Here is a 27,944-nt window from a genome sequence, read left to right on the forward strand (position 1 = left end):
TAATAAGTCAATGAAGACATTTTTACAACTTTTATTGGATTATGAATTTATAAATTCAAGGACTCAGAGGCACATAGTTTAAAAGGCCAAGAACACCAAAACTAATTAAGTCACAGAAATCAGAATATTTATGGACGTAACACCAGTAAAAAATAAAAATCACATCCAGACTAAAAGCAACACCTCTTAAAGAGTCATCCTTCAAAGTTAGCATAATAAAAAGTTCTCATTTCCCTCAAAGAAAAATAAATCATCCCACCTACCAAGCTAGAAAAACCTATTTACAGTTGTACTTTGATCAGAAGTATCATTAAGTTGTGTAATACAGCCACTTCTATTCTGCCATTAGAATTTAACATTTCTTTCAAAGTATAGTTGTATTTACAAATGCATAAATATTGTAACTCTGATCTTCATTAAGGTTTGAATGAAAACAGGTTGTTAAGTCACAATACAAACGTGTTAGTGGAAAAGTAGGTGCATTTCAGTATCATTCTCAAAGAACAGGAAGCCAATACTTCTGATAAAGCTCAAGTTCATCAACGAGACCAGGTTTTTAAGTTAGGTTAATGAAGATTAAACCTCTTCTCTGTTAACTCTTTACATCGGTTTCTTCAGTCGACTTTCACTACACTGTATATTTTGGTTACAAACCAAAAGCATGCAAAGAATCCAATTGTCCCTAAAAGAGAGAAAAAAGAAAATGATGTGTTAGAACACTGACACAGGAGACACTAATTTCTATCCATAGTTTATAAGTCAGGATATATGTATATGTGATCTGCTGTCCTTAGCCTTCAGAACATCAATCACATCAGATAATGGAAAATTACAGACAGTACTCAGACCTTAAAGGCATAAACTACTCTGTAACCTCTCATTATTTTCAGGAGCACAGAATAGATCATGTGGAACACTCTAGTAGTAAGATGTTTCTGTTTACTTTTTTGTTCTTCTTGTTCCAGTATGCTGCAGTCCCACTCCTTCACACTGCTCCATTTCACCCTTTCTCAGTGACTACTCACACACACTTTATCTCATCTGCTCAGCTGTCAGAACATTGTTATTATGTTTAATAAACATAATAACATCAGAGTTCCCATTACTTAGCAATACTTTAAGGTCTTGGAAAACTAGAGCACCACCTTTATTTCTCCACAGACTGAGTTAATACAAATTTCAAACCATAGTGTAGTTACTACACAACTTGTAGTCCTACTGAAAACAGGTGTTACATACCTTAAAAATAAACACTTCTGAAATACTTACGACAGTCAAAAGGTACACACAGATTTGAACTAAAATTGGAGGATGAAAATAATTTCCCTGATTATTTATCCTTCTAGCAGAAAAAAACCAGTGGCTTCATCCCTTCTTTTTGTGTAACTCCAAAAGAAACTTTTCACAAAAATATTATTTTGAATGTGAAATAGTTAATATAGTTGGGCTTTGTTAATCTAACTGGATTACATCAAAATTCAGTCTCAATCAGAATGATACTGGATTAAACAGCAGCTCAGAACACCTGTTACAGGAACCTTAATTTCCCACAAAAACTAGGACAGGAAAAAAGCCCTGAAGATTATCTGATCTCTGCCCAAGTACCTCTTCTAGAATTATATCCTGAATTTATACAAGCATCAAGAAGTTCTTTAGAGGAAAAAAACTTCCTTTGTTTTAGATTTGGTAAGAGGGGCAACAAAAGTTGTGTGGTAACTTGTTGTCTATCAAAGCTTGAAAGGAACTATGAATGATATCATGGTCATTTTTTTTTCACTTTACGCTTGCTAAACTACTGATGTTTAAGTGATTCATTTACTATGATACGTAGTTGTGATCCCAGCTGTGAATCAAAGATTTGTCATGTAGCTCCCGGTATTGTGCCTGCTGAGTCTGATCAATGACCTGGAATGCAGTATGGATGCAAGTGCCTGAAGCATGTGTTACACTGACATAGCAGCAGGGCATCGTCAAAACCCTTCCTCCCCATCCTGACAATTTTTCACAGATGAGTAGGCAGCAGCAGAATAGTTTTCATACAACAATTATGACTTTTTCTTTTTAGCTTTTTTATCATCCTGACATGGGAAGTCAGTTGCCTTTGGGAGCAGTTTTTGCTAAATTGCTAGTATGTTCTTTTGTTTAAAAAAAAAAAAAAAAGGAGAACTGCCTGTACCTTTACCCTACCTCTGATTTCTTCTGTAAATCCTTATCTCAGAGCACTTCAGTAAATCTCAGAGAACTGAACATAACTGCATTTACATTCATATCAACCTAAATGGACAAAATTCTTCTCAAATCTTAAGAAACAGGATTATTTCCCCAAATTAAAAGGTAATTTGCACTTAATCTTGAGGGAATTAGATAAAAAATTGTTAAGCACAGTGTTTTACAATTCTGTGTAATTAATTACCTCAAGTGTAACCTCCCCTGATTTCAACATAGAAATTGAAAATCTAAAAAACAAAGAGCATAAAGACTGAAAACTGAGTTCTAGTTGCACAGGATGACTTGCATTTCCACTGTCCCAATTACAAACAAATGACTACCACAAAAAGCAGCTGAAAGGGGATGAGAATAAACCACCTCATCTTTGCAAGCTTATGAACCTACCCTAAAAATTTGCTGACAGGTGTTGTACAGCCACTCGGTCAACTGAAAGTGAACACGTGAGCAAAGGAAAAAAGGGGATGCAGTGGACACATCTTAATGCCTCTAGACAATGCCATGTGACATGACTGACTTGAAAGAATAAGGGCAAAAGATGGAAATTATATGGGTATCTGAGATGCAAAAGGCAGCTAAACCATGTCTCAGCAGAGAAAATTATTGTAAATCCCCTTTATCTTGAAGGAATCTGCTCCAGAATTAGTGCACACAGGCAAAGTGTGAACAAAGGAGACAGGGTAAACACAATTCTGGTTTTGGGCAAAACTGTTTACTATTACAGGCAGACTTGCTGAACATCTGTTGGAAAAGCTGGTGAAACTAAATTAATGGTCTTTACACTTATGTAAGGCCTTACTGTTTTTCACACTACTTTGTAAGTCTGCACTGCATTTAAAGTTGATCTGCATACAGCAGTACACATTCATTTCCAGTTGAACAACCACACATCCTAGGATTTTTTAGTTCAATGAAACTATCAGTACACCCAGACCAGAAGTAAAGGTTAAGAGAAAAGTAAGGTGAGAAAGAAGAAAACCTGAGCAAGGGAGGCAGAATCTCTGATCTAGGCATTTCAGAATGACTTGCAAACTGGTACAGAAATGTGAATAAAAGCAGAGATGCATAAATTACAAACTACCTGCAAGCAATGCCAAAATACATTGGACTGACTTAAAATGAAGGATGGAAGATAAAACTGACCACTTCTGGGACACAGCTTGATCACTTTTCAGTGAGATTATATAATGCACTCAAGTCCCATTTCTTCCTTTTAAACAGCAATGACCCAAGAAAATCCTTGCAGGCCATTGCTCCCATTCATCATCATCTGCATTCAATCCACAAACAGCTTCAATATTTTCTTAGCTGAAGTGGACATGTCTTTGAAATATTCAGTTATACTTAAAATGAACACCATTCTTAGTTCTTTCTTCTTTTACTATTTTTGTTCCCCTAGGTTAAGTGGAAATGAAAATTCTACTTAAAAGTCATAGTGTGATTTGTATTAAAAGCTCTGATGACAAGCCATTTGTAGTCTATGAGGCCTCAAAAGATAGTGTCTATACACAGATACATATCCAAGACTGTGGAATCATTAAAAGTCATCATCAACATGAAGCCTGAAATTATTTAAACCATTGATCAGTTCAAAGTAGTCTCAGAAGTACTGCTCTGTAGGGCAGAGTATACAAGGACTGCATTCTGCTGCAGCAGAACACAGAATTTTTAAGATTTTTGAGGAGTTGGCAGTTGCTGCTTTCTTGCATCAGTTTGAAAGGAGACTTCTTGTATTTTCACTGCCATTTTCCCACCCTAAACAAGGGCTATTTCTGTCTGACTGAAGACTACAATGGAAAATTTTGTGACCTCATCTCAATTACTGAAGAGGAAATTGAAATGCAGCACCTAAGGACAGATGTATTTTCCGAACGCTCACAATGAAGATTACAAGGTTCTGACAAGTCTGATAAAAAAAAAAAAGTTAGAGAAATTCTGTCTGCTTCCCATGCCACTTCAATGCAATTGGGATACAGGTAAATACATTCCAGAAGAGAGTAAATTTTAAAAAAAGGCATTCTTTGTCTACCTTTATTCCTCTCTCTTCCTTCCAGCTATTCCAAAAAATCTGCTGTTTTTATCTTGACACTGTAAACTTTATACTTGATTGTGTGTGATTTGAAGTGTGCTTTTCCAAAGACAACTTATTTTTAAAAACTGAGTTTGTCATATGACTATCATAAAAATAAAATCTGGAAAAGTATTTATCACATATTTGTAGACCTAATGATAGGCCACACTTCAAGTTAGCAGTAGTTTTGCCTCATCCTCATTTATCTCTTTTATTAAAGTTTGTAAGCACATAGTTGCAATATGCTACACCTGGAAAAAATCAAAAGGCATACATAAGTTTATAATTCTGTATCAAGATCAGTTTTGCCAAGGATTCTACTGTGCAAAACTAAAGGCAGATTCAAAATTTAAAATTCAAGTTCAGTACACTTACCTGTGAAAAGGAAGAAGATCAAAACCATAATCATGGTATAACCGAAGTATAAAATGGTGCTAGCTGTTCCTGTGATTTGCAGTTTAGAAAAGAAATAATGTATTGCATATATTAGGAAATAAACTGCAGTGAAGCCACTAGTGAGAAATGAACGCCACTGCCAGTGATAGTCCTAGAGTGAGAGAAAATACAAATGGGTGAGAAATACTGCGTACACCTCTAGTCCACTGATCCTACCAGGGAATGTAGAGCTACTTTCTCTATTATCACTTTATCCAAAAGTAAGTTTTTGTAGGGTTTTTTTATCTAGAGGGAGAAGAACTATATATAACCAATACTGCTTTAATTACATCATTCAAAATTAGAGATAAGTAACCTTAAGATCAATAGCAAATACACAAAATACTAAAATCCCAAATAAGCCAGGTGTACTTATTTTCAGCCACAGAGATTTTTTTTCCCCAAGGTTGGGCATGTCTGAAATGCACTCTGATTGAACAAAATTAACGGATTAATTTAGCACCTTCAGAAAACAGGGAGTGAGAATCTAAAGATGTGACATTTGACTCAGCAATACCCAGTGCAAGGTTTTAATATTTCTTACAAGAGTTGCAAAAAGTAGCCTGCTTCACTTTTTAAAGACATGGTTTAAGTACATCTCATCTAGCACTAGTGTTCATGCTGAATTCTGGAATACTTATTTTCAATTACAAAAGCAATAACATTTTTGGAAGCATTCTTAGAACATTATCAGGTTTGAAAACAGAGGAAATATTTCCTACCTCTGCACATAGATGGAAGTAGCAGAGCAATATTGTAGCCTCAGAACATGTAATAACCAAAATAATGAATACCAGAAACAGGAAGCCAAACATGTAATACATCTGGTGGGACCTATAAAAGGGAGTTAAAAAAAATTTAAATAGCCATTGTGCTATTATTATTTCTTCATAGGTAGTAACATCACCTTCACCTTAAGTATTTTCCCTTCCTATTGAAACTGTCAATTGTGCAGCCATACAATTGACTAATTTATTTTCTAACTAAAGAACAGCAACCTTGGCAGCTTGGTCTGAGAACACTGAGAAAGCAAGGCCAAAGCATGCCCCTGGTTGGGATTTTAGAGAAATAAATGACTAAACATAATGGTGAAATCACAGTTCCAGTGAAGTCAGCATGACCTCTTCCACTGACTTCAGAAGAACCTAGATTTCACCTCACATTTCAATCAAAGGGGCAAAGCTCCAAAATAACAAGAAATGTCAAATGCTGTAGCTGTCTGTGTTGGGTAGAGGCACCTATTCAAGGTTCAGAAACAGTTTAACAAGATCCAATAACTAAATTGTGCCAGAAGGAAGACAAATTCCTCACAGTAGATTAGTTTGTCAGTGAGCTCACATCAAAATTCACTTCTACTGCACTAGTCTATGGGGCTTTCTTTTTAAAAATCGTTATTCTTTTTTAATAAAGATTTCACAAGAATTTGTTCTTGGTTCTTTTCTTTCCTCCCAAGAATAGTAATACTTTTCTAGCCTAATAACAACTACCAAAAAAATCTCAAGTTTATTTTAATAAACTTTACTACTGTCAAGTTATATGCTATATATCAGCTTCAGAGCCACTTCCCCATGAAGTCGCAAGAGTAGCATGAGAAAACAACAAACTATCTGAAGGTAGGTCAGCTGTAAATTGCTAAGCATATCACAGCCACCTCTCTGCACACCCCAACAAGCACAACAGGCACCGAGTATTATTAAAACATAAAAAAGATATTAACATTTAAATATTATTGAACCAGTATGGTAACAATGCATCCTCAAATAATCAGGGAAAACATCTTGAAGAAAAACTTTCACAAAGAAAGATTTTATGACAGAGAAAATCCAATTTATGGTGAACTTACCAAATACTATTGAGAATGAAGAACAACTGTATAAAGATACATCCAAAAGGAAGAATCCCTCCCATGATAATACCAGGTAATGGCTTTGTATAGAACGATTGCTCAGGAATCTGACGTGGAATTTGATTTGTGCGAACAGGGTGTTCAATAGCCTTTTAACAAAAATAACAAACAGTTAAATAAATAAAGTATCAAACTTTTTTGCTTTCTTTTTGTAATGAGTGGTGGCACAAACTCTACTCTTTATTTTGAGCATGTGCATACCCAGCTACACTACATTTGCTTTTGCTCCAGCTCGGTTACCAACACTTGCTTGGCAAACTTGCTAAAAGACAGCTCTTACTGAAAACATAGTGACAGATATTTTGGACTTCCCTTTCAATGTTTGCCCATCTGTTACAGAGCCTGAGCTGATTTACCATATTTCAGCTGGGGTAGTGGTGGTGCAGATTGCTGCTTTCACCTTCTAAAAATTCCTGCGTGCTGTCTTTCAGGATTTACTTTAAAATTGCACTAGGATAAACTTACTGAAAGGACTCGATCTGGCAATTTAATCCTAATTCAAGACACATGCATGGATCAGCATGGTGAGAGAAAACAACGTAAAGCACTGTAAGATACATCCATACTCTGTATCTTTTGGCTTTCATAATAATTACATCAAAAACATCAACAGATACTTCCTTTCTGATTTGATTTCCAAGTTTTTGTGACACCTACCACATTGCCTTATTAGCTTATCAAACCTTCCTTCCTCCTTAAAAGAAGATGTACACACCTGTACAATGCAGGGGAACTCGATGGAATTTCAACATGGTTATCAGAAAAAAAAACCACTGAATTAAAAAGAGCCTACTAAAACAATATTCTCTGAAGGTATTACAAGAGATCTACAGAGAGACAGAATCCTGGCTTCCTATGCAGGAGAAAACCTACAAATGTATCTGCACTTATAGAAATTTATTTGTGGGGGACAGTAAATAGTTTTTTAAGAAAAAAAAAAGAAAAAAAGAACGAATCTCATTATTTATTTGGTCACCAAATTATTAAATGTTTGGTCACAAAGAGCCCTCATAAAAATATGTAAAATTGATTCGTTTAGGAGTAAATCACAATTAATGTCTGCCAAGCAGAGATAACCATTTACAGAACACTTATGCAAACAGATTTCACAGAACTCTAGCAATTTGATCAGGAAACATCCTCAGTGTAGAGGGCAGACAGGAACAAGAAATACATGACGAAACCCAGAAATGCAGAATTTGCTTTCCCTCCTGCTTGCTGGGTCAAGTACTTGTTTTAGTCTATGAAAAAGATGCTAATTAAAATAAAAATGCTCATATCACTTATTTATCTGTAGCAGTCACTCAATTAAATAGAATGACAATCCAATTTGCTGCAGAGAAGTATCACTGCCACCAATCATGTGTCACAGCCTTGGAATACCAAGACTGGTTCTCTAAGGCAGTTCTAAAGCAACTGAACTGAACTGGAGCCAACAGTGCAACTAGCTAAGGTGCTACCTCAGTCATGGCCTATACAGAGACAAATATTTGTGTGTGTTTATGTATGTATATACTTAAAAAAACAAATTCTCAGAAACACTTACGTTTTTCTTAAACCCAAAATAGGCACCAATAAATGTCAGTGGTACAGATATGCAAAACCAGAGTGCCAAAATAGCAACCAAGGTACCAAACGGAATAGCTGCTGAAGAGCCTTCTCCCCAGAGAATGAGGTTCATGATAAAAAAATCTGCAAATACAATTCTGAAAAACACAGAGCACACTTAGAGCACAGAAATACTTCTGAACATTCAGTAACCTTGACAAAACAATGGCACTGTTTTGAGATTTTAGCATAAATCTCTGCTAAAACCAAATGACACACACAAAATATGAAAACAAAGAGATCAGACAAGCAATTCTTTGTTAATCTAGTGGGACTGAACTCCAGCAGGCACTGACGTTCCAACTAAGCTATTTCAAATATATGCTTGTCTTAACTACACTTCAGGGTAAGACTGCTTGCTGTGATTAAGTGGAAAAAATTATCAGAGTGGTTATACATTATATGACACTATATAAGACTGACTACAGTGCAGTCAGAATAGTGCAGTCCAGAGAATGAAAGAAAACAATGAAAAAGTGGGCCTCAAACTTATTACTATCATAATGCTTTTTCCTAATCAACCTTTTCATGTGGTGAGAGTAAACAAATGCTTACAAAAGAAAAAAAAAAAAATCAAAGGATGATATGCCACTAACCTACTCATCTTTGTCAAAAGTACCATGATACTCTCGTAGCTCCCGGAATAAAGGGACAATGTAAGATTTACTTGTATAGCTGAAACCTAAAAAATTAGCTATGCACATCAGAGATGCAATTTAATTCTCTTAATCATGACAATATTCTCAACTTACCCAGGACAAAGGAATGATGTCAGCAGGACATTTGTTTTCCATTTCTCACCTCCAAATGCTGTATTTTAAAACATTTGACAGAGATTAAAACATGCATTAAGTTCAACTATTAATTTTCCAGTCCATTTACCTGTTCTACTTAGCTTGCAAATACTCAAATAATGTGCTATCATGCCCAAAACCAGTAAACTAAATATTCAGTAATAAAATTGGATTTCCTTATCCTATTGCTTAAGCACAGAACTTCAAAGCAAAACGTCTCAGACCAAGGTCAGGAAAGGTATCCAACTAAAACTGTGTTTCTGACGACTTTATCTACTAAAAGGAGGGAGCAGATTTGCAATATTTCTAAATCTTTAAAAAATGTTTTAAACCTGGAGTGATTAAGAAATTTAAGCTTTCCAGCATTTGACTGCAGGTTTCAGTAGGTAAAGATACATAAATATGTGAAAACCAAGCTTAACAGTTTTCTTGAAATAATTCTTGCCTATGAATCTTACAGAAGAGTCAGAACTAACACGCTTACAGAAGTAGTGATGTTCTCTTGAGTCTTAACAGCATTAAGCAGTGGTGATACCAAAAGACCAAAGATAGCTTTTTTAAGAAAATCTTTATGAATTTGCACTATGCTGATAAAAATTCTAGTCAATATACTTTCAAATGAAAATATCCTGCTGGAGTGCAGTGAAGCAGATAATTTCATCTGAGCACTGCCATAATGACATGCTTCTTTATTTCAAGAGTCAGAAGTGATTATGGTTAGAATGATTTTAATTAAGTTTCTATTTCTTCATAAAAACTTGGTAGAATGTGACAGCAGTTATTAAGATTAACCATTTAATTTCAACTCATGTTTCACTTTTTAAATGCAATTTTGAAAAAAACCCCAACTTTTAAAATTGGATATCTGTTTCAGCTGCATTTTGTTTAATACATCACATTACTTTGTGTACTATTAACAAAACCCCATTCATGTTTACATGCTCTAATACAGGGTATAAACCACTTCCTGTTATAACAACGAAAATATCTCTGGATCAGTCATTCACTATCTTAGTAATTAAACACAACATTCAAGTATCAACTAAGTGATTACCAATAAATAAAATATTAAATTTTATCCTTAAAAACTACATTTCCCAAAGACATAGGATTCAATTTACCATTAATACACTTCAAAATATCCTTCAAAACACACAGTATACACCAGAATATCAAGAATAATTCTATCCTCAATTATGCTCTTAGTACTAAAATTTCCTTCTGTTTAAATCTTAACTGGCTTGGATATTAGGAATACTTCATTTTCATGTCACCACCACTATGCAAAAAACTCCCTACAAGATACAAACTCACTTTTCCCACAGTTTTTCCCCACGTGAAAACTACAAAATGGTAAGAAGGAAGATCTCTAGTATCTACTGCCAGGCTGAAGTTCTGAAATAAACTTCTCCTGTAGCCCCATATATTCACAACTAAAGTAGTTCAAAAGATCCGTTTCTCTCAAGTCAAAAAACCTTTCACCTTGAGTAAGGTAATTACAACAAGCTGTATGTGACATGCCATGCTTTTTCACCTTAAAATAAATCAGACAGTAAAGGGGTAAACCATCTGAGGCTGGCAGCCAGGCAGGTCTTGAAACAATGGCTGGGATCAGTGAGGGAGAACAGTATCAACTAACTCCTGTCAGGGGCCCAGACACCACAGGGCTGGTTTCTACAACTACAGAACAGTCCTTCTCCCCGTGCTCCAGCCACAGTCCAATAAGCATTATTCTCCAAAATACCTGGGAGCTAGCTAAAAAAAGGTCACCAATCTCAGGCATGCAAGAACTGAGGTTCACAATTTGGGGGTGCAGGTGTGTGTTACCAAGCAACATCCACAGCTAAAACTCAATGCAGGTTTACACAGTCCCCACATTGACAGGAAACAGAAGCAGAAAACAGTCTGATGTGAAGATGTAATGACCTTAGTACTACTATTATTTAATTTCACAAATACACAGCAGCAAGAGCAATTCAGGGTCTTTAGGCATGATTACATCAAAACCAGTGTAACTATGTTAAGTGTTCTATACATGTATATTCTGTTGTTAAGGAAAGTACGTTTCCCCACGTTGCCCTGAGGGAAGCTACAAACAGTGCAGCAAAATAAAAATCAGTCCTGTAATGATAATTTATGTTAATGAACTTAAGCCTTGTCATTTTCAGTAACTATTACTCACATTTGTAGAATCTGGCAGCAACATAACCGGCTGGAGTTCCAAGCAGCACCCACAAAACTACAGCACAGGTCATTAGAGCTCCCCTGTTAGCAGGTGACAAAAATCCCAGGCAAGCAAAAACTGTGAAGCAGAGATGCACAATTTTAGAAATGATGTTAGAAACCTTAGACTATATGTTTGACTTAAAGCCAGTACATCAGTTATCTTACAATTTGTGTGTACTAAGTTGCATGTCTACTACATCAGCTCAGCTGTTTCTAATGACTTTAATGAAATTTCTAGACAAAATGATACTGCTATTTTTACTAGCACCATGCAGTTAGCAGTGAAAAATCATGTACAATCAACTAAATCCTCCTCACTTTACTTACACAGGGTAACAAAAGTCATTATTAAGATTTGTGTGCCAGAGCCTAGAAAAACTGACAACAGCATTCCTTTTCTTGGGGGCCTGAAAATATCACCATGAACCAGTTTCCAGCCAAATTCTTCTTGAGCATCTTCCTGTAAAAGAAGTACATCTATTTTAATACAATAGATTACAACTTAAATAGCCTGTTACAGCTACACATTTAACTGGAAAAATTACATTCCAAATAAATTTTAGGAACTACATTTTAGACTTACAGTGGAATCCATTTGATTGTATCTTGCAATATCTTTATGGAGTGTCCTCAACATAATCATAGCTACCATTCCAGACAGAAAGAGGACAATCACCAGGGAATTCATAATACTGAAAAGAAAAAAAAAAAGAAAAAAAGAAAATTAATGAAAATCATCATTCAAACTGCAATGTAAACACTGCAGTACAATAAATTTCCTCCTTACCTAAACCACTGGATGTGAGTGTGAGGCATGGATTCCAAAATATAATCCCATCTTGATGCCCACCTGATATTTTTTTCTTCCTGAAAGAGTAAACACATGAACATCAGATACAGTCAGTATCCAACTCATACATTTGAAAGCTGATGTTTGTGCAAAGCAATCTTAAATCTTGTGACTAATTGAAATTTCAAGTTTCATACTTTACAGGGAATACTTCAATAACAGCTACCAAGAGCAAACCTAAGATTTGACCATAGAATCTAAACCAAAATATTTTCTGAATTTGAGCACTTGTGTCTTCTTAAGACATTAAGGCTTACCAAATTAATTTAATTGTGCACCCTCCCTTCAAGGACTGTATTGGTTCATCTGGAATGGACTAGCAGAATAATGAAAGAACACAGATTTTTTTAGCACATGTAAGTCCATATATCAAGAAACTAAGCTATGCTATACAGTCTCCAGATGATATTTCACTCACTACATCATGCTCTGTCCAAATTATCCTTTGCTTTCATACAACCTCATTTCAGTACCAAATACCAATCCCATTACAAACAGCTTTTACTGCAGGACAGGTGGGGAGACAGAACTTAGCAGAGGGAAGCAAATTATTCCTCCAGGCATTTCAACAGATTAAACTTATTCAAAATGAACATTCATTGATCAAAAACACTTCAAAACAACATTTCTTTGTTTTATTTTGCAGAGTAAACAGGAAAAAAGGAATAGACAGTGTTAATCAAGGTGATGGTGGCTATTAAACAAACCAATTAACAAAACTGGCTAGGTGTCTGACAGGCTGTTATTTCAGTAATTTCTAACATACAAGAGCAAGAGCGCTTTTCAGTAAAGCCAGATTTTGAAAAAAATCCAATGGGTTAAAAAATGTAGTCAAGATCACATATATAGTTCACTGAGATAATAAAACCATGTCTCAAAGGAAGCAACAAATTTCTAAACCAGTATCAATGACTCTAGGACAGAACTGCATTCTTCCTCATACCTAAACTGCCTTTTTTTTCTCTTCCTGAGATGACCTGGTCTGCCAACCCAACAGAAATTCAGAAGATTACCTCCAATTGATGTAACACTGTGCACAAGACAGGTGCACACACACAGCTGGGCATGTCATTTTTAAGGCCAAACAATAAAATAATATGAAGCTGAGGTCACTCTTAATTACTAACTTCTCACAGGTTTCCAGAAATACTTGCTTTTCGGTATACAAATTCATTTCAGCACCACAACTGATATAATATCTGAAAATATCATTATATAGTATATACATAATATAATCCCTCCAATATCATTATATAGTATAGACATAATATAATCCCTCCTGAGTATATTTCTTATACTATTTATTGTATTTTGAACTCAGAGTGGAAACAGTTTGAGAAGGAGTAGGGAACTTTGATAAACAGTTTGTCCAGCAAACTCCATCTACGGAAAACCAAAACAAAACCAAAACCTCCCTCTCTTGTCAGCAGAATGAGAAACATTCAGCTATCATTGCTGCCTGCAGTTGCCTGATATACTGCTCCTCTGCTTTTAAATAGAGAGCAGTAGAACAAAGACTACCAGCTTCCTACTCTTTTGAAGGATTCCAGGGGAGGAAGACCTTAAAGAGAAGGCAGCTTTTGCAGCAGAAGGGCAGAAAACTATCAGCTTCAACCTACCTACATGAAACAATTTCTCAGACCTAAGAACTTGGATTGAAAAATAATCTACCAGACAACCTAGGCAGATGTGGAAAGTGTGACTCTTAAAAACCACATACGTGTTTCACATCTACTTTGTGTGTGTTGGTATGCAAAACTGCAATGTATGTGGTCAAATCCCAAGCCACCTCTGACATTCCAGTTCAAATAAAGTTTTAAAGCTACAAATTTACTATTCTGAGCCAATTTTAATTGTCCATCTTTATAATTCAGAGTACTAATGCATGATTTTAAGAGGTAACCACCACAGAAATCTTAGTACTCACATGAAAAGTAACTGAGTATGTGTATGCAATTTTGACTTCTCCACTGGCCTTATTACTTATATCCATGGGCACTCCTGAGCAGTCAGGGTTGTCTGGATGAGTATGCTTGTAACTGCAGGGAGACAAGACACAGAATGAAAGCCACTTCACTGACAACATTCTTAAGAAAGAATTCATTCATCTTAGAAAAGCATACCAAGGATTCTTCCCTTCAATATAAGAATTGTACTTAATGTCTCATAAATTTCAGGACTCATAAGGAACATATCCTAAGCTCAGGAATTTTTGAAACTTGAACTTCTTAAACAAGATTTGTCTCTTCTAAAAAGAGCACCGTCTCTAAAGCAGAGTACCAAAATTGAAAGAAGCCTTAGTATTGCTATGAACTTCCAAAACATTTTAAAAGTTACACCACCAGAACTACTAACTTCTCTCAGGAAAAAATACTTTCAACTCAACCAACAATGCGAGAAGCTCAGTTATACCATGAAAGACAAGATGCTAAGAAATAACACAACAGACACCAATTGTACAAAAGCCACACAGACACCAGGACAACTGATGAGTGTATCTGTGAAATCTTTCTACACAAATCCTGATCGTTGAACAGATCAAATCTTGCACTCCAGTCAAGCCTGCAACAGGCACTGGTGTCCTGTTCTGATACAAGACAGAATATTCCCTGGTAGGGAAATTAGGGTTCTACATGCATGGACACACACACTCATCACACCCCAAAAACACTTACAGGTTTTATTTTATCTTTTCTTGGTCCAAGTAGGAAAAAGTGCAGCAAGGTCCATCAAATTACAAAATTACATTAGACTGTCCTAACTACACTACATCAATCAACAGGAGAGGTAATCTGCAGGTCACATATCTGAAAGCATTTCTGACTAGCAGCAGGTTCCCAGATCAAAACAAGTGTCTCGGGATGGATGACTTTTTGATGACAAGTTACTTTCAACTACTAACCTTTTTGGTTCAAGTTTAGCAGCAACTAGTCTTGCTCCCAGAGCTTCATTCTCCACAACATGGTAATAAATTTTTATGTCAACATGGTTGAAAATATAAAAGGTATCCTTTTCATGAAATTCTGACTGCAATGAAAAAAAGTTATATTAAACAATCAAAAAATATAGACATCACAAAGCCTTAGACAGAAGTCTGCATAACAGAATTTTAGACTGCATATAGTTTTTCTGTCAAGAAGCTCTAAAATATGAATGTGAGATACTGGAAATTATAAAGACAGTAAGTGCCTTCTTGCATTAAAAACATAAGTTAGAAAAGTTAATGCTAAGAACAGTCTAGTAAAATTGAAAAGTAGAAAAATTAATTTAAATATTTAATATATATATATTTATTAATCAATTTAACTGAAAATGTCCTATTTTATTTAAGTAGCAACCTGAATAGATAACTAAGGGACAACTTTTGTTATTAGAAGCATTTCAAAAGCATCAGCTATTTTAAAACAAAGAGTCTATTTTTCAGAAATTAAACAGAACCTCCCAAAACAACGCAAATAAATGCTCACTGTGGCAGAACAACCTTTGAAATCAAAGATGCACAGGGATGAACAGCAAGCAGCAGCCAAGAATGCTGAATGCAAACCTCAGGTGAAGGGAAATATCGCCTTGGAATTTAGTTAGTTTAAGAGGTTGTTAAACTCACAAGTAATTTAACAGTTATGTCTACTGAAATTCAGTTAGAACCTCTAAAGTGTTCTATCCTCACCCTTTCCATAGAGCAGCCCCACTTATAAGAATAGTTACATAAATGAAATGTTCTTCTACAGTACATCAGTTATTTATTCAAAGGTTATTTTCCTTTAATTACAAACAAGCCTTAAAATAAGATTAAAATAATATTGCCAGATTACATATTTGATCGTAAATGCATCCATTCACATGGAGACCCTGAAACCAACTCATTATGGAGGCAATTAAACAAAATTGGCAACCACAGAAATTGTTATCTTTGGTAAGATCGATTCAATAAAACCAACCACTCTGAAAAACCCCAAAAACCTATCCCAAGTTCTCAGTGACCTTGCCATGGAAGAGGTCTGTGGTAGGCAAAGACTGGCCTGGACTTTCTTATCTCCATAATGCTTTCAGTGCACTTATCTGGATCTCCACCATATCAGTGCACTTATCTGGATCTCCACTATATGATCTATCACAAGAGAATCTTTTTCCATCAGCTCCCAGTTTTAGGAAAAGCAAACCTTCCAAAAGTACGCAGAGGTACAAACACACCTATGCAAATCTGCTTCCATGAAAACACTTCTATCCCACAAAAATTTAAGTCCAAACCTTCAAACATTTCCATTTCTTAGGCAATGAAGGATGACCTTCACCCTCCACATATACTGAATGTTATGCATGTTCACCCCCTGATCTTTTAGAGCTCTTCTGTACTATGCAGCATAAGAGACAAGGTTCTTAGGCTTAGATCAGGCTTTCAGATTGAGGTACTTGCAGAGACCAAAACACTCACCTATCTTTAGGCAACATGTAATCTTAAAATAGCAAGGACTCACCATAGAAACATGACACAGGAGAAATGCTGGTCTCTAAATTAGTAAGAAGTAATATATATTAAAAATATATATAATTGCATAAACATACATTAATAACACAGGCATCTTTTGGACGGCCATCTTCTGTAATGTAACAGCCAATAGGAAAACCAGGATTACAGAACCTCTGGCCATCTTCCACATCGTAACACCATGTCACAGGCATGTTGTCCACAATCCTGTAAATGACATAGTGACACTTCAACATTTTTCAAAATACACAGTGTAATGGAAACAAAACCAGATTAACATTAATCTACTTTGCTATATTCATTACTGGAATATTGACTACAAGAATAATACTATCCATGGAATGGCACTGATTGCCAATCCAAGTTCCAAATGAGTTACAAGCATGGAGCTCTTCAACTGAAACCACTCTATTCATGGCACTGCTTCATGAAGTCCCCATGCAAAAACAGCCCAAAGCCAAAAACTCACCCAGTCCAAATTTGTAACAATTTAACTTATTATTTTGTCTTTAAATAATGGCCAAAATAATCAAATTTGCTGAACCAGCTAAAATGGACAATTTCAAGTTTAAGACAAAACAAAATTTTTTTTAAAAGCCTACATCACAAATTATTAATTCTCCAGCTTCCTCATTGCAAAATACATTTTTCATAGCACTCTTAAAGCTTTTTTTTTTGCTACTTAAGTGAATTCCTAATCATTAACCTCATTTATAGCTACCAAAGAGTATGCAACATTTTAATTAGATGATTTGCATTACCAAAAATTGTAAGCCATCAAACAACTGTTTTTGTAAGAACTCCCATGTCTGAGAGAGCCAGTGCCAACTGGCTCCAACAGACTCCCTGCTGGCCAAGGCCAGAGGCAGCACCTCTGGGAAACAGATTAGAAAAGGGAGAAAAAACTCTTCACAACAGCATCTGCAGCTGGAGAGAGGAGTTGGAATATGTACAACTCTGCAGACACCAAGGTCAGTGGAGAAGGATGGGGGAGAAATGCTCCCGGCACAGAGGCAGAGATTCCCCAGCAGCCTGTGGTGCAGCCCATGGTGAGTCAGGCTGTCCCCTTGCAGCCCAAGGAGGACCACAGGGCAGCAGATATCTGCTTGCAGCCCATGGAGGACCCCACATCAGAGCAGGTGGATGTGCCCTAAAGAAGGCTGTGATCCCATGGGAAACCCACACTGGAACAGGCTCCTGACAGGACCTGCGGCCCCATGGAAAGATGAGGCCACTCTGCAGCAGGTTTGCCAGGACCTGTGAATCCATGGGAAACCCACACCTGGAGCAGCCTCTTAAAGGACTGCATCCCATGGAAGGGACCCCCACTGGAGCAGTTCCTGAAGAGCTGCAGCCCATGGGAAGGACTTGCACTGGGGAAGTTCATTAAAAACTCTTCCATGGGAGCAACCCCACAAGGCCAGGGTGTGGAGAGTCCTGGTCCTGAGGACGAAGGAGTGGCAGAGACAACGTGTGATGAACTGACCACAATCCCCATTCCCTGCGCCCCTGTGCAAAGGAGGTGGTGAAAACTGGAAGTGAAGTTGAGCCTGGGAAGAAGGGAGTGGTGGGGAGAAGAAGTTTTAAGCTTTGGGTTTATTTCCCATTACCCTTCTCTCATTTGGCTGCTAATAAATTAAACTAAATTCCTCAGTTTGAGTCAGTTTTGCCCATGACAGTAGTTGATGAGTGATCTCTCCCTACCCTTATCTTGACCTTTTTGCTACATTTTCCCTCCCCTGTCCACTTGAGGAGGGAAGTGACAAAGCAGCTTTGGTGGGCACCTGGTGTCCAGCCAGGCTCCACCCACCCCACAGCTGGACTCAATGATTTTAGAGGTCTTTTCCAACTCAATCAATTCTGTGCTTGTATACTTGAAATTTTATCTCCATAATGTATGCTAGAGAGATTGCTTGCTTTTGTTAGTGTTTTCATCTCCTAATCAAAACAAAGCAACATTAACATATTGCAAGTAGGTTTTGTTTGGGTAAAGACTTTCCTTTGCATCTATGCAGCAAAGACATCCTGAGCTGCCTTCAAGCAGCAGCAGCAATGCCAGAGCAAATTGGTAGTTTAAGAAGCAAATCATTTTTCACAGCTAATCTTCAAATTTAAAATGACTTGAAGAGATTATACATGTGGAGCAAATATGCTATTCAACAGTGTTCTTATATGTCTCTCAAGAACATCTGGTGATGAACAGTCAGCCAAGATATCAGTATAGCTGTTGAGTCCAATTCAGTATGTCAATTCCTAATCTTATTAAGTGGCTTTTGAAACCTTAGAAGTATTTTGCACCATCTGTGTTCCCCAGGAATTTCATGATAAATTGAAGCTGGATAATAACCCTCTACTGAATCCTACTTATGCTACCTTGTTCATCCCTGTACAACATACCTCTGTACCATACTCCTGGAGCACGCATCATTAATCACAAAATCCAGCCACGGCCACTTTGTGAAGCTGTGGCTAAGGAGGACTAACAGACATAACCAGGGATTTTTCACTGGTCCCTAAGTTTTAGGGCAGTGGGCAGAGAAAAAAAACTACAGTAAAAATGCAATTAAAAGAATTAAGAAATAAATTAAATTTCAAGGGAAGTTTTCACACTGAAAAACAGAATTATATCTTACTTAAACCTCTACTTGAATACACTAATTATATTTTTTAAACAATTTAATCTACAGGGAAAAAAAAAACCAAACCAGTCTGAAGTACTTTTTTGTATGATTAATTTTACACAGCTCTGTTTCAGCTTCTATCAGCTTAAGTTATGGGTTTTCCTAAAAAAAAACTATCTTCTTTCAAGCTTCGTAGTCTTGGGAAGCTATTTTTAAGTTACACACCAAAACATACACAACCTTTTATAGCTGAGCCTTTTATGCCAGACTCACATGCATTACTGAAATTCAAAGTGGTGCAAATATTACAAACATATGCAGTATTTAAGAGGAATATAATCAAGTCCAGCATGTTTGAAGCTCCACTTCTTTTAGCATTAGGCATACACACTTCAAATCCCTGCAAAAGTAGCTGTACATTTCAGAGTTTCTTTATGGCCTCCTTGTTCACCTACCTGAACATATGACTCTTGCCTGTGAACTCTTCTGACATAACCTATCAAATTCCTACTATACTCATTTTCAAGAGGCTCCCAGAACATTTACATCAGTGAACCACAGTTTACCCCCACAAAGGGATTTCCCATATCAGTTCTTGAGAGCAGTAGAAAATGTACTTGTTGCCTTTCCAGCTGTTTCAAAATTGAAGGAATGGAACGTAGCATTACAGAAAAACAGTTAATGACAGTGGCAACATTCAACCTGCATTTTTACTAAAATACCCAAAAAGTTTAAATCCAAATAGATGAAGACCAACACATTTGTTCCCACAAAGCAGGAGGCCCATATTTGGAATTAGAGCATACCTATGAGTGACACCAATTAATGATGCTCATGCATTCCTTGCTAAGACATGCCTCAGGAACTCATGCCTAAGTTGTTCCTTCTATTCTTGCACCTGAAAGCTGCTGTTGGCAGAGCCTGCCAACATGTAAAGCACTAAACACTGATAACATGGCTGGGACATTTCCAGTGTCAAGACTGAGCCTGCTGATAAACATTTCACAGCTCTTGGATGTGGGTGCAGTGTTGGGAAACTGAATATCTGCCTGAGATTCAGCACACTCATTCAGCCTTGCACCACCCTTAATGCCCATCAAACAAGGATTCAATGTCTGAGCTCAAACAGAGCTCCAAGGTCAATCAGATGGTTACAGAGAGGCCCCAGAGAATAGGAAAGGACCAAGCCTTTATGCATTCCTCAAAATTACTTATTTAATTAGTTTTCATTGGCCACCTTTCCCTTTCACATCCATAGAAGAGAAATAAACATTGCATAAGAGTCTTTCAGAACTGTTGATCCTGTCTCCTGGACACAGCATTTGAAGGCGAGTGCGAGGCCTCTCAAGGAAAACAAAGACAACATAGCAACAGAATAAAGGCCCTGTAAGACTCTTCTCAAGCTAAGGCAGGACTAACTTCTATATTTACAGGTGAAAAAAAGCAGCAGTATTTTACAGTAAGCACAAAGCTTTGTGTTTAGAAACAGATTAATTTCCATTGCTCTTCATGCCTATCCTTCAAGTGACAGAATTTTTTTAAGAAGATAGCAAACAATATGACATTTTATGCAAAAAGAGAAGAGGAAGATATTAAGCGCACGTATCTAGTGTTCCATCTGCGTTAACTTGAAAATACAAAAGTATAAACTAAATTATCACCAACATACTACACTAACCAATCTATGAATTTTAGACTTACCAACTTACCAGTGATGTTGATAATTCAGTAGCATACTTTTTTTCAAAAAGTCTAATTTCTGTTTGTCTTCTGGCTTTGTGGTATCATATGTTTTTGTACAAACAGATTTACATGTCTCCTTCTTGTTGAATGTGAACTAAGAAAAAGGAAAGACTCATGAGCAAAAAGGTTGTAACAAACTGTCTTATTTCAGTACATAACAATTTATCCTATACATTTCATTGCCTATACTATTATAATGAAAACACCTAAAAAATTACTGAGACTAGGTACATCAACCCTCCAGAGGAGGTTTTTGTATTGGTGTGTGCTCTAAACCCCTCCCTGTGCTCCCTGTAGGAGCCCTACAGGAAGAGCTCCTTGTTACTAACTAGCACACATTTTCTGCCACGATTGACCAGATAAGTCATTTGACCTCTCAGCAGCCATGCTGTCACAGGCAGCTTCAACTGGTAACTTTCTCTCCTACTACCTCTGTAGAAGAGAATGTGAGAGCTTCAGTCAGCAGGAAAGACCAGCAAGCTAACACCATTTATAATTCGTCCGTTTTATGGCTGCAATATTTTCAGATCTGGTTCTAAGAAACAGGAGTGCTGAGCAGCAATAATCAGGTTTTGTCAGATCCCAAAGAGAGAAGATAACCTGCAGAGCATTTCAGGGTACAGCCCCACAATGCAGAGCATTGCAAGTTACAATTACGTTAAACTGACAGATTTTTATCGTGTGGAATTTCAGATGCTGAAGTTTCTCAGATAAAGCCCTTGTGAAAATCATCTTCAAGATTCTGATCTCCTTTGGTTACATTTGAATGCACACATTAGTGTCAGAGAACCAACCCTGTAAGGAGACGGTTCTATCCTCTCCCCAAACAAGACTTGGCCAAGGTTTTCAGATGGACGCTTCTTTCCTTCTGCTTGACAAAAATCAAACCTAAATTAGAGAAAATATACAAAAATGAATAAAATAGTCTCAGCTGCAAATAATGTTCCCAAATCAACATGTTCATCACAAGTGAAGGAGCTATACAGCTTTCCCTGTAGATAACAGTTTCTTCATTTAACCTGTGAAGTGTGAAAATCACTATCATGGTTTGAGAAGAAACCAGATGAAACAGAACCAACATTGAAGTCTCTTCATCAGCTATTTCAGAACATTGTAGCACAAGTTTCTTTGAGTAATTGAAGTTTCCTATTTGAACAGGGATTTTAGACAAGAATTAAATCTTCATCTAGAGTTTAATAATGACTCTCAGAAAAAAAGCATGCAGGCCAGATTCCGGAATTTGAGGGAAAATAAAAATAAAAAAGACAGAGACAGCTCCTTTACAACAAACACTATTAAACAGGTTATTACAGTTTTATTCACCAACACATTTAATAGCACATCCTCCATGTTTTTCCAGTCTGTTTTTAAAAATAGCACATTCGTGTTCTTTAAAGTGTAGACATAACTGGTGCTTAAGCTCTTCAATATTAACAGTTAAAATATTCTTTATAGCAAAAACTTTACATAGTTGTACCAGGCACTGATACATTTTGTGCACTCCTATGATGTGTACAAAGAAAACATTTAACACCTCATTAAGATAATTGATGGGATGTTCGCACCTCATTACCACTTTAACTCATCTGGCATCGGCTACCAAAGACAGAGGTAATACTTTGATCTACAGTGACAACTGATGCAGTAAAGTATCATATATTTATACACACATATTTTAACCTTCAGTTACACTACAACAGCGATTCAACCTGCATGACGGCCTATAAATCCATGCACTGAAGTTATGAGCAGAGAACAGACAAAGGAAGCAATGCAGGCATCCATCTGCTCACTGAAAATTCTGTTATTTGTAAACTTACGTTAGCAAAATAAATCGCCATGCCTCGGTGGCACACTGCTCTAAGTAGTAGATAATACTATAAGGTATTTCCATCTTTTTGGAAAAAATGACAATTAAAATAGGACAAACGGTGTAATGTACTTACGCAGTGTATTCATAGGGGAGGACAGACTCTACTGAGTCAAGCCTGTTCACAAACAGCTCGATTCCAGACTGAAAGAGCAGAGATAACCAGCAGTTACATTTAAAGTACTCCTTCAATTCCCAAGGATATATAAAAATAGATTTGTTTGAATAAGGTTAAGGAAAGCTGAAAATGCAAGATTTGTGTAATGGTACATCTTGATGTGTAATGAACTGTATCTGCTGGGAGCACAAGTAAGGCACTATCTAACCATCACAAAAGCAGTGACCATATGACAAAAACACTTAAAGGCTAACATAACCACTCCAACTACAAGATAGCAGGAAATCATGCACAAAAATAATATCATTAGCACAGCTGCCAGTGTTTGAGTTTAATGTACCAAGTTAGAGTCATATTAGTCATCACCACAACTTTTGTGTAATAGAAGTCTTAAAAGAACATGAAGGAAAGTGCAGATGAGACCAGTACTTCTTCCTGTAATTAAGGATGCTCCACAATTTTATATGTGTAGTAACTATAAACTGAACTACGATAATTTCAACAATGCATTCAGACTGATACATTTTAAGTTTCAACAGAATCTCTTTACAAAGAGAAGGCAAGGATACCCACATTTATCTTCCTATAGAAGTTTTTCACTAACTCTATCAATTCGAGTAAGGACCTGAAATTCAGTCTACTGTGGTTTCAGACTAGTTTAATCTATATACATTAATTACAGATGGGCTACTCCGCTTCTATTGAAAGGGAGAGGACTCTCACTCTACCCTCTTAGTCTCAAAATCCCTTCCCTTATTCTAGTCTTGCAGTTCCAATAAATTTCAAATGTTTGCTGTACACTGCTTTTGGCAGTTATCTGCTTGTACAGTAAATCAATCTAATGGGCTTAAACAGCAAAAGACTTAAACGAAAAAGTTTTGAAGAGCAGTTCTTAGTATCATAGCAGGCTGTCCTCACTTCAGCTGGGACAGAATTTACTTCTTAGTAGCTGGCACATTGCTGTGTTTTGTATTCAGTGAGTGAATAATGTGATAACACATTGAAGTTTTAGTTGTGGCTAGGTAGTGCTTACCCTGAGTCAAGGACTTTTCAGTTTCCCATGCTCTGCCAGCACAGAGGTGCACAAAAAGCTGGAAGGGAACTGGCCAAGGGGCCACTCCATACCATGGAACGCCACACTCAGAATATAAACTGGGAGAGTTGGCTGGAAGGGGACGATCACTGCTCTGAGATGGGCTGGGCATCCATCAGTGGGTGGTGACCAATTGTACGGTGCAACTTGTTTTGCCTGGGTTTCATGCCCACCTCTCTCTCTCTCCTTTTCATTAAAATTATTGTTATTGTTAGTGTCATTAGTAGTAGGAGTATTTTTTTCCGATTAAACTGTTCTTATTTCAACCCACAAGTTACTTTTCCCCCTGTTTCTCCTCACCATCTCACTGGGGTCAGCAGGGAACAAACAGCTGTGTGGTTCTTAGTTGCCAGCTAGGGTTAAACCACAACACAAACTGAGCTGTCTTACTGTGTAATCAGACAAAAGCTGAAGAGCAAAGCAAAGGTGAATGCCCTCAAGAACAAACCCTCTCCCTTTCAACAGCAAGCCATCTATTTTCTTACCAACAGAAGAGCATTTCCTCCCTATGAAAATTCACTCAAGTTTAGCCAAACCAAGAAATTCTGGAGAAAAAGAAAAGCCAGAAATGTTCACATGTATCTGTAGCTCAGATACTTCAGCTGGGTACCGTGTTTTACTGATATGACTTAGCTGTCCATGTGCAAGTCAGGATGCAGTCCTGGGAGACACAGGAAGTTCTGTGAGCTGTTAGCATGACCCACTAAGTGAAGACACACCTTCAGGCTCATCTTTCCCCTGCCCCAAGCCATGCAGACCTGCTGCTCACCTCTGGGTAGTCTATGCTTGCCATAACTCTGTAAGTCACTTCAACTCCCAGACACAACAGGAAACTAGACTGGCAAAAAGTTGGATAGTTTCCTGCCATGTTAAGCTCAAAACCACAACAAGTAACACAGCTGAGTGAATGCAGAGGACAGGAACACATTGCCCAGGGGAAGGCAGCAATGAAATCTCTCACTCTCAGCAGCAGGGAATTAGACTGCCTCAGCTGGCCACAGAACCATGGCCTTAAATCAGCTACTTTCATCGGAGGAGATTTACTGAATGCTGCAATTTTTCCTAAGAATTACATGCATGATTGCAGATCAGCATATTTGATAAACCATTTCCCATACAACACCAAACCCTTTTTGGAGCAATCAGGATTTTTTAAAACTGAGTAAGGATTCTTAATCTTTAGGCAAGAATTACTATTTAAGTCTGCATAGATCCCATTCCATTTCTGACAGTATTCTAAACAAAACCAGAAGAAGCAGCCAAACTGAGTTTGCCCAAGCAGATTAGCAGGAAACTTGGAGATAGGGGGAAAGCCACAGGTCTCACTGTTCTTAGCTACATGCCCCATTAACAACATCTCATCCCACCTCACCAACACAGGACAGGAGATCACAGGGATCATAACAAACAAATAGTAGGTATTGAGATCTGGCATGTGGATTGAAATCCTCAGGCAGAGGAAAATGCACTATTACTGACATTGTAATTAACAGTGAGAACTGCAAGAAACCTGTGAGAAATGAAGCCTGTCCAAGGAAGCTTAATTTTATCCACTTACATAAATGTGATACAGCAATAATCCAATCATATATTGTTTCTCCTTACCAGGAACCAGAGTACATTCAGCTGCAGACTACATGGAGAGAATTAGATGTGAAGAGTGCTTTAGACTTCTCCATGTGCCTACATCTAATATGGAAATTGCAAAGAGGTGGCTAATTGCAGAAAGATTTTTTGCACTACTACAGCTGTCAAGGTGTTCAGCTGCCTGCTGGTGGTACATTTAAAGTACCCAAGTACCTCATGTCACATTTATTAAATGATAAAATCTCAGGAGAAGACAAACATTTTGTACATGTTTTATGAGGAATAAAACTGCAGAGATATCTGAGAAAGATCACCCCATAAGTGTCTCAGATTGGTTACAAAATGCAGTAGGCTATGAAATCCACCTGACTTTAAAAAATAAATCTGCCTTCTACAAGCTTAAAACAGGAATAATCCAAACATTGTAATGTTTTTCAGGGATGTGAAAAAACACAAACTGCAGCTTGAAAGCTTTAGCCTGTATTTGAAAAAACCCATTCCTTAAGAGGGTGGTGCAGCACTCTAACAGGTCACCCAGGGAGGAGATGGCTACATGCTTGGATGTTTCCAAAGCTTGCTTAAACAAAGGTAGAGCTGAGTTGATCTAGTGTTGACAAGAGTGGTGCTTTCTGTCCTCTCATGCTCCATACTCATGAGGCTTGCAGTATGTGACCTGTTGAGGTCACTTCAAACACCATTTCTGTAGTCCTATAAAAGAATGTCCACAGGACATTTTACTACTACAACTGAACTGCCTTCATTGTGTGCTTAGTTTATTCCCAGCTCGGCTGATTCAGGACAGCAGAAGGATAAAGTCAGCACATGGTATTTACCAAAAGCATACAGTTTTAAGCAGGCTCTTATTCTGAAGAATTATGAACCAGTGTTTCATGCAATGCAGAAACTGAGAGCTCAGAAAGTGCAAGACAGCCGCTTTCTACAGTAGTAAGACCATGGATCATAAAATTGATTAGTCTTGAACTTTCTCATTCAAGTATTAAAGCATAGTCTGCTGTAATTTCCATCACAGCAGCAGGAAACAACTTCAAAACGTGCCCCAAAGGAGCAAAGATGATTTTTCATCAGAGGAGATTTACATGAATGCTCCCCACCAATATCCTTACAAATGAGTTACTTGGTTATGCAAACTTTGCTTGTCCCTTCTGCAGACATGAAGGTAAGTTTAAGCTTCACTTGACATTCCGGGCCCCGGCAGCCCCTACACTTCAGGTTCCTGCAGCCAGGAAGACACAGCAAGGAAAATGTTACGGGATGTTTACTTTGATATCTGCTCCAGCCACCAGCTGCTCGCTCCTGCCAAGAATCACACACACACACCCCTCGGCATGACCTGTCACTGCCATCCTTTCTTGCTGCAGCTTTCCTGCAGGGATTTGAAAGGACACAAGAGATAACCGGCCGGAGCTTCCTACTTTCCTACTTCTCCGACGTGGCCGTAACTCACAGGATGAGCCGACAGCTCTCTCCTTCCCTCGGAGGGATCGTGGTCATCCAGCCAGGCCGGAGCTGAGCCAGGCAAGCACCTCTGCCATTCCCCTGGGTCCTCTGTCTCATCAATTTCCTTTTCAAGGAGCAATGGTCATAAACTAAATTACAAGAAGTTTCACCTCCACACGAAGAGGAACTTCTTTACGCTGAGGGTGACAGAGCACTGGAACAGCTGCCCAGGCGGTCACGGAGTCTCCCCCTCTGGAGACATTCAGACGCGCTCCTGTGTCACCTACTCCCGGTGACCCTGCCTTGGCAGGGGGGCTGGACCGGGTGTCTCCAGAGGTCCCTTCCAACCCTAACAATTCTGTGAGCAACTTGAGCACAGCGGGAACGGAACCACGCTCGGGGCCCCGGCGGCCACAGCCCCGGTACGGCACGGCGAGGTGGCTCCAACCCCTCCGGACAAACTCCACCACGCAGCCCCGCGGCAGGGGGACAACACCCAGGCCGCGCCGCACCCGGGCGGCCTCAGGGGCCTCCCCTCAGCGCCCCCCGGGCTCACCTTGCACTCGGGCTTCTCCTTGCCGGCCTCGCAGAAGTTGACGGGCGCCAGGCCCGGCAGGTAGAAGGCGGCGGCGGGCGCGGTGGCCGCCGCCAGCGCGGCAGCGATGAGGAGAAGCCGCCGCAGAGCCATGTCCGGCCGTGGGACCACGGGGCAGGGGCCGGCGGGGCCGGGGTCGCTGGGCGGCAGCGGGGTCGCGGCTCCGTCTCTCGCCCCCCGCGCGCGCCCTGACGCGGCCGCGCCGCTTCCGGCTCCCCCCTCTCGCGCGCGCGACACGTCGTCACCCGCCGCGCGCG

At 38.3% G+C, this 27,944-nt stretch overlaps 1 protein-coding gene across 1 annotated transcript; it reads right to left on the reverse strand.

Moving 5' to 3' along the window:
* Positions 1-15: 15 nt before the first annotated feature.
* TM9SF2 (transmembrane 9 superfamily member 2) lies at positions 16-27,944 on the reverse strand. Its single transcript, XM_036381877.2, has 17 exons — positions 27,649-27,944; positions 22,913-22,980; positions 21,761-21,854; positions 20,933-21,060; positions 16,680-16,809; positions 15,019-15,143; positions 14,044-14,155; positions 12,054-12,133; positions 11,850-11,958; positions 11,594-11,726; positions 11,223-11,342; positions 8,999-9,056; positions 8,185-8,344; positions 6,576-6,727; positions 5,455-5,566; positions 4,673-4,844; positions 16-682 (listed from the first exon to the last, which is right to left on the reverse strand). Exons 1-17 carry the CDS (start codon positions 27,778-27,780, stop codon positions 615-617), a joined length of 1,953 nt encoding a protein of 650 aa, XP_036237770.1. The 5' UTR covers positions 27,781-27,944; the 3' UTR covers positions 16-614.

The sequence above is a fragment of the Molothrus ater genome, chromosome 2 (assembly GCF_012460135.2).
Source record: "Molothrus ater isolate BHLD 08-10-18 breed brown headed cowbird chromosome 2, BPBGC_Mater_1.1, whole genome shotgun sequence".
NCBI classification, from domain to species: Eukaryota; Metazoa; Chordata; class Aves; order Passeriformes; family Icteridae; genus Molothrus; species Molothrus ater.

Excerpts from the sequence above, each read along its gene's own strand:
- TM9SF2 (XM_036381877.2), bottom strand. The coding sequence starts at position 27,780 with ATGGCTCTGCGGCGGCTTCTCCTCATCGCTGCCGCGCTGGCGGCGGCC. Across the intron at positions 11,343-11,593 it reads AATGACTTTTGTTACCCTGT|TTTTTGCTTGCCTGGGATTT; the intron begins GTAAGTAAAGTG and ends TCTGCTTCACAG. Across the intron at positions 4,845-5,454 it reads ACTTCCATCTATGTGCAGAG|GACTATCACTGGCAGTGGCG; the intron begins GTAGGAAATATT and ends CTCTCACTCTAG.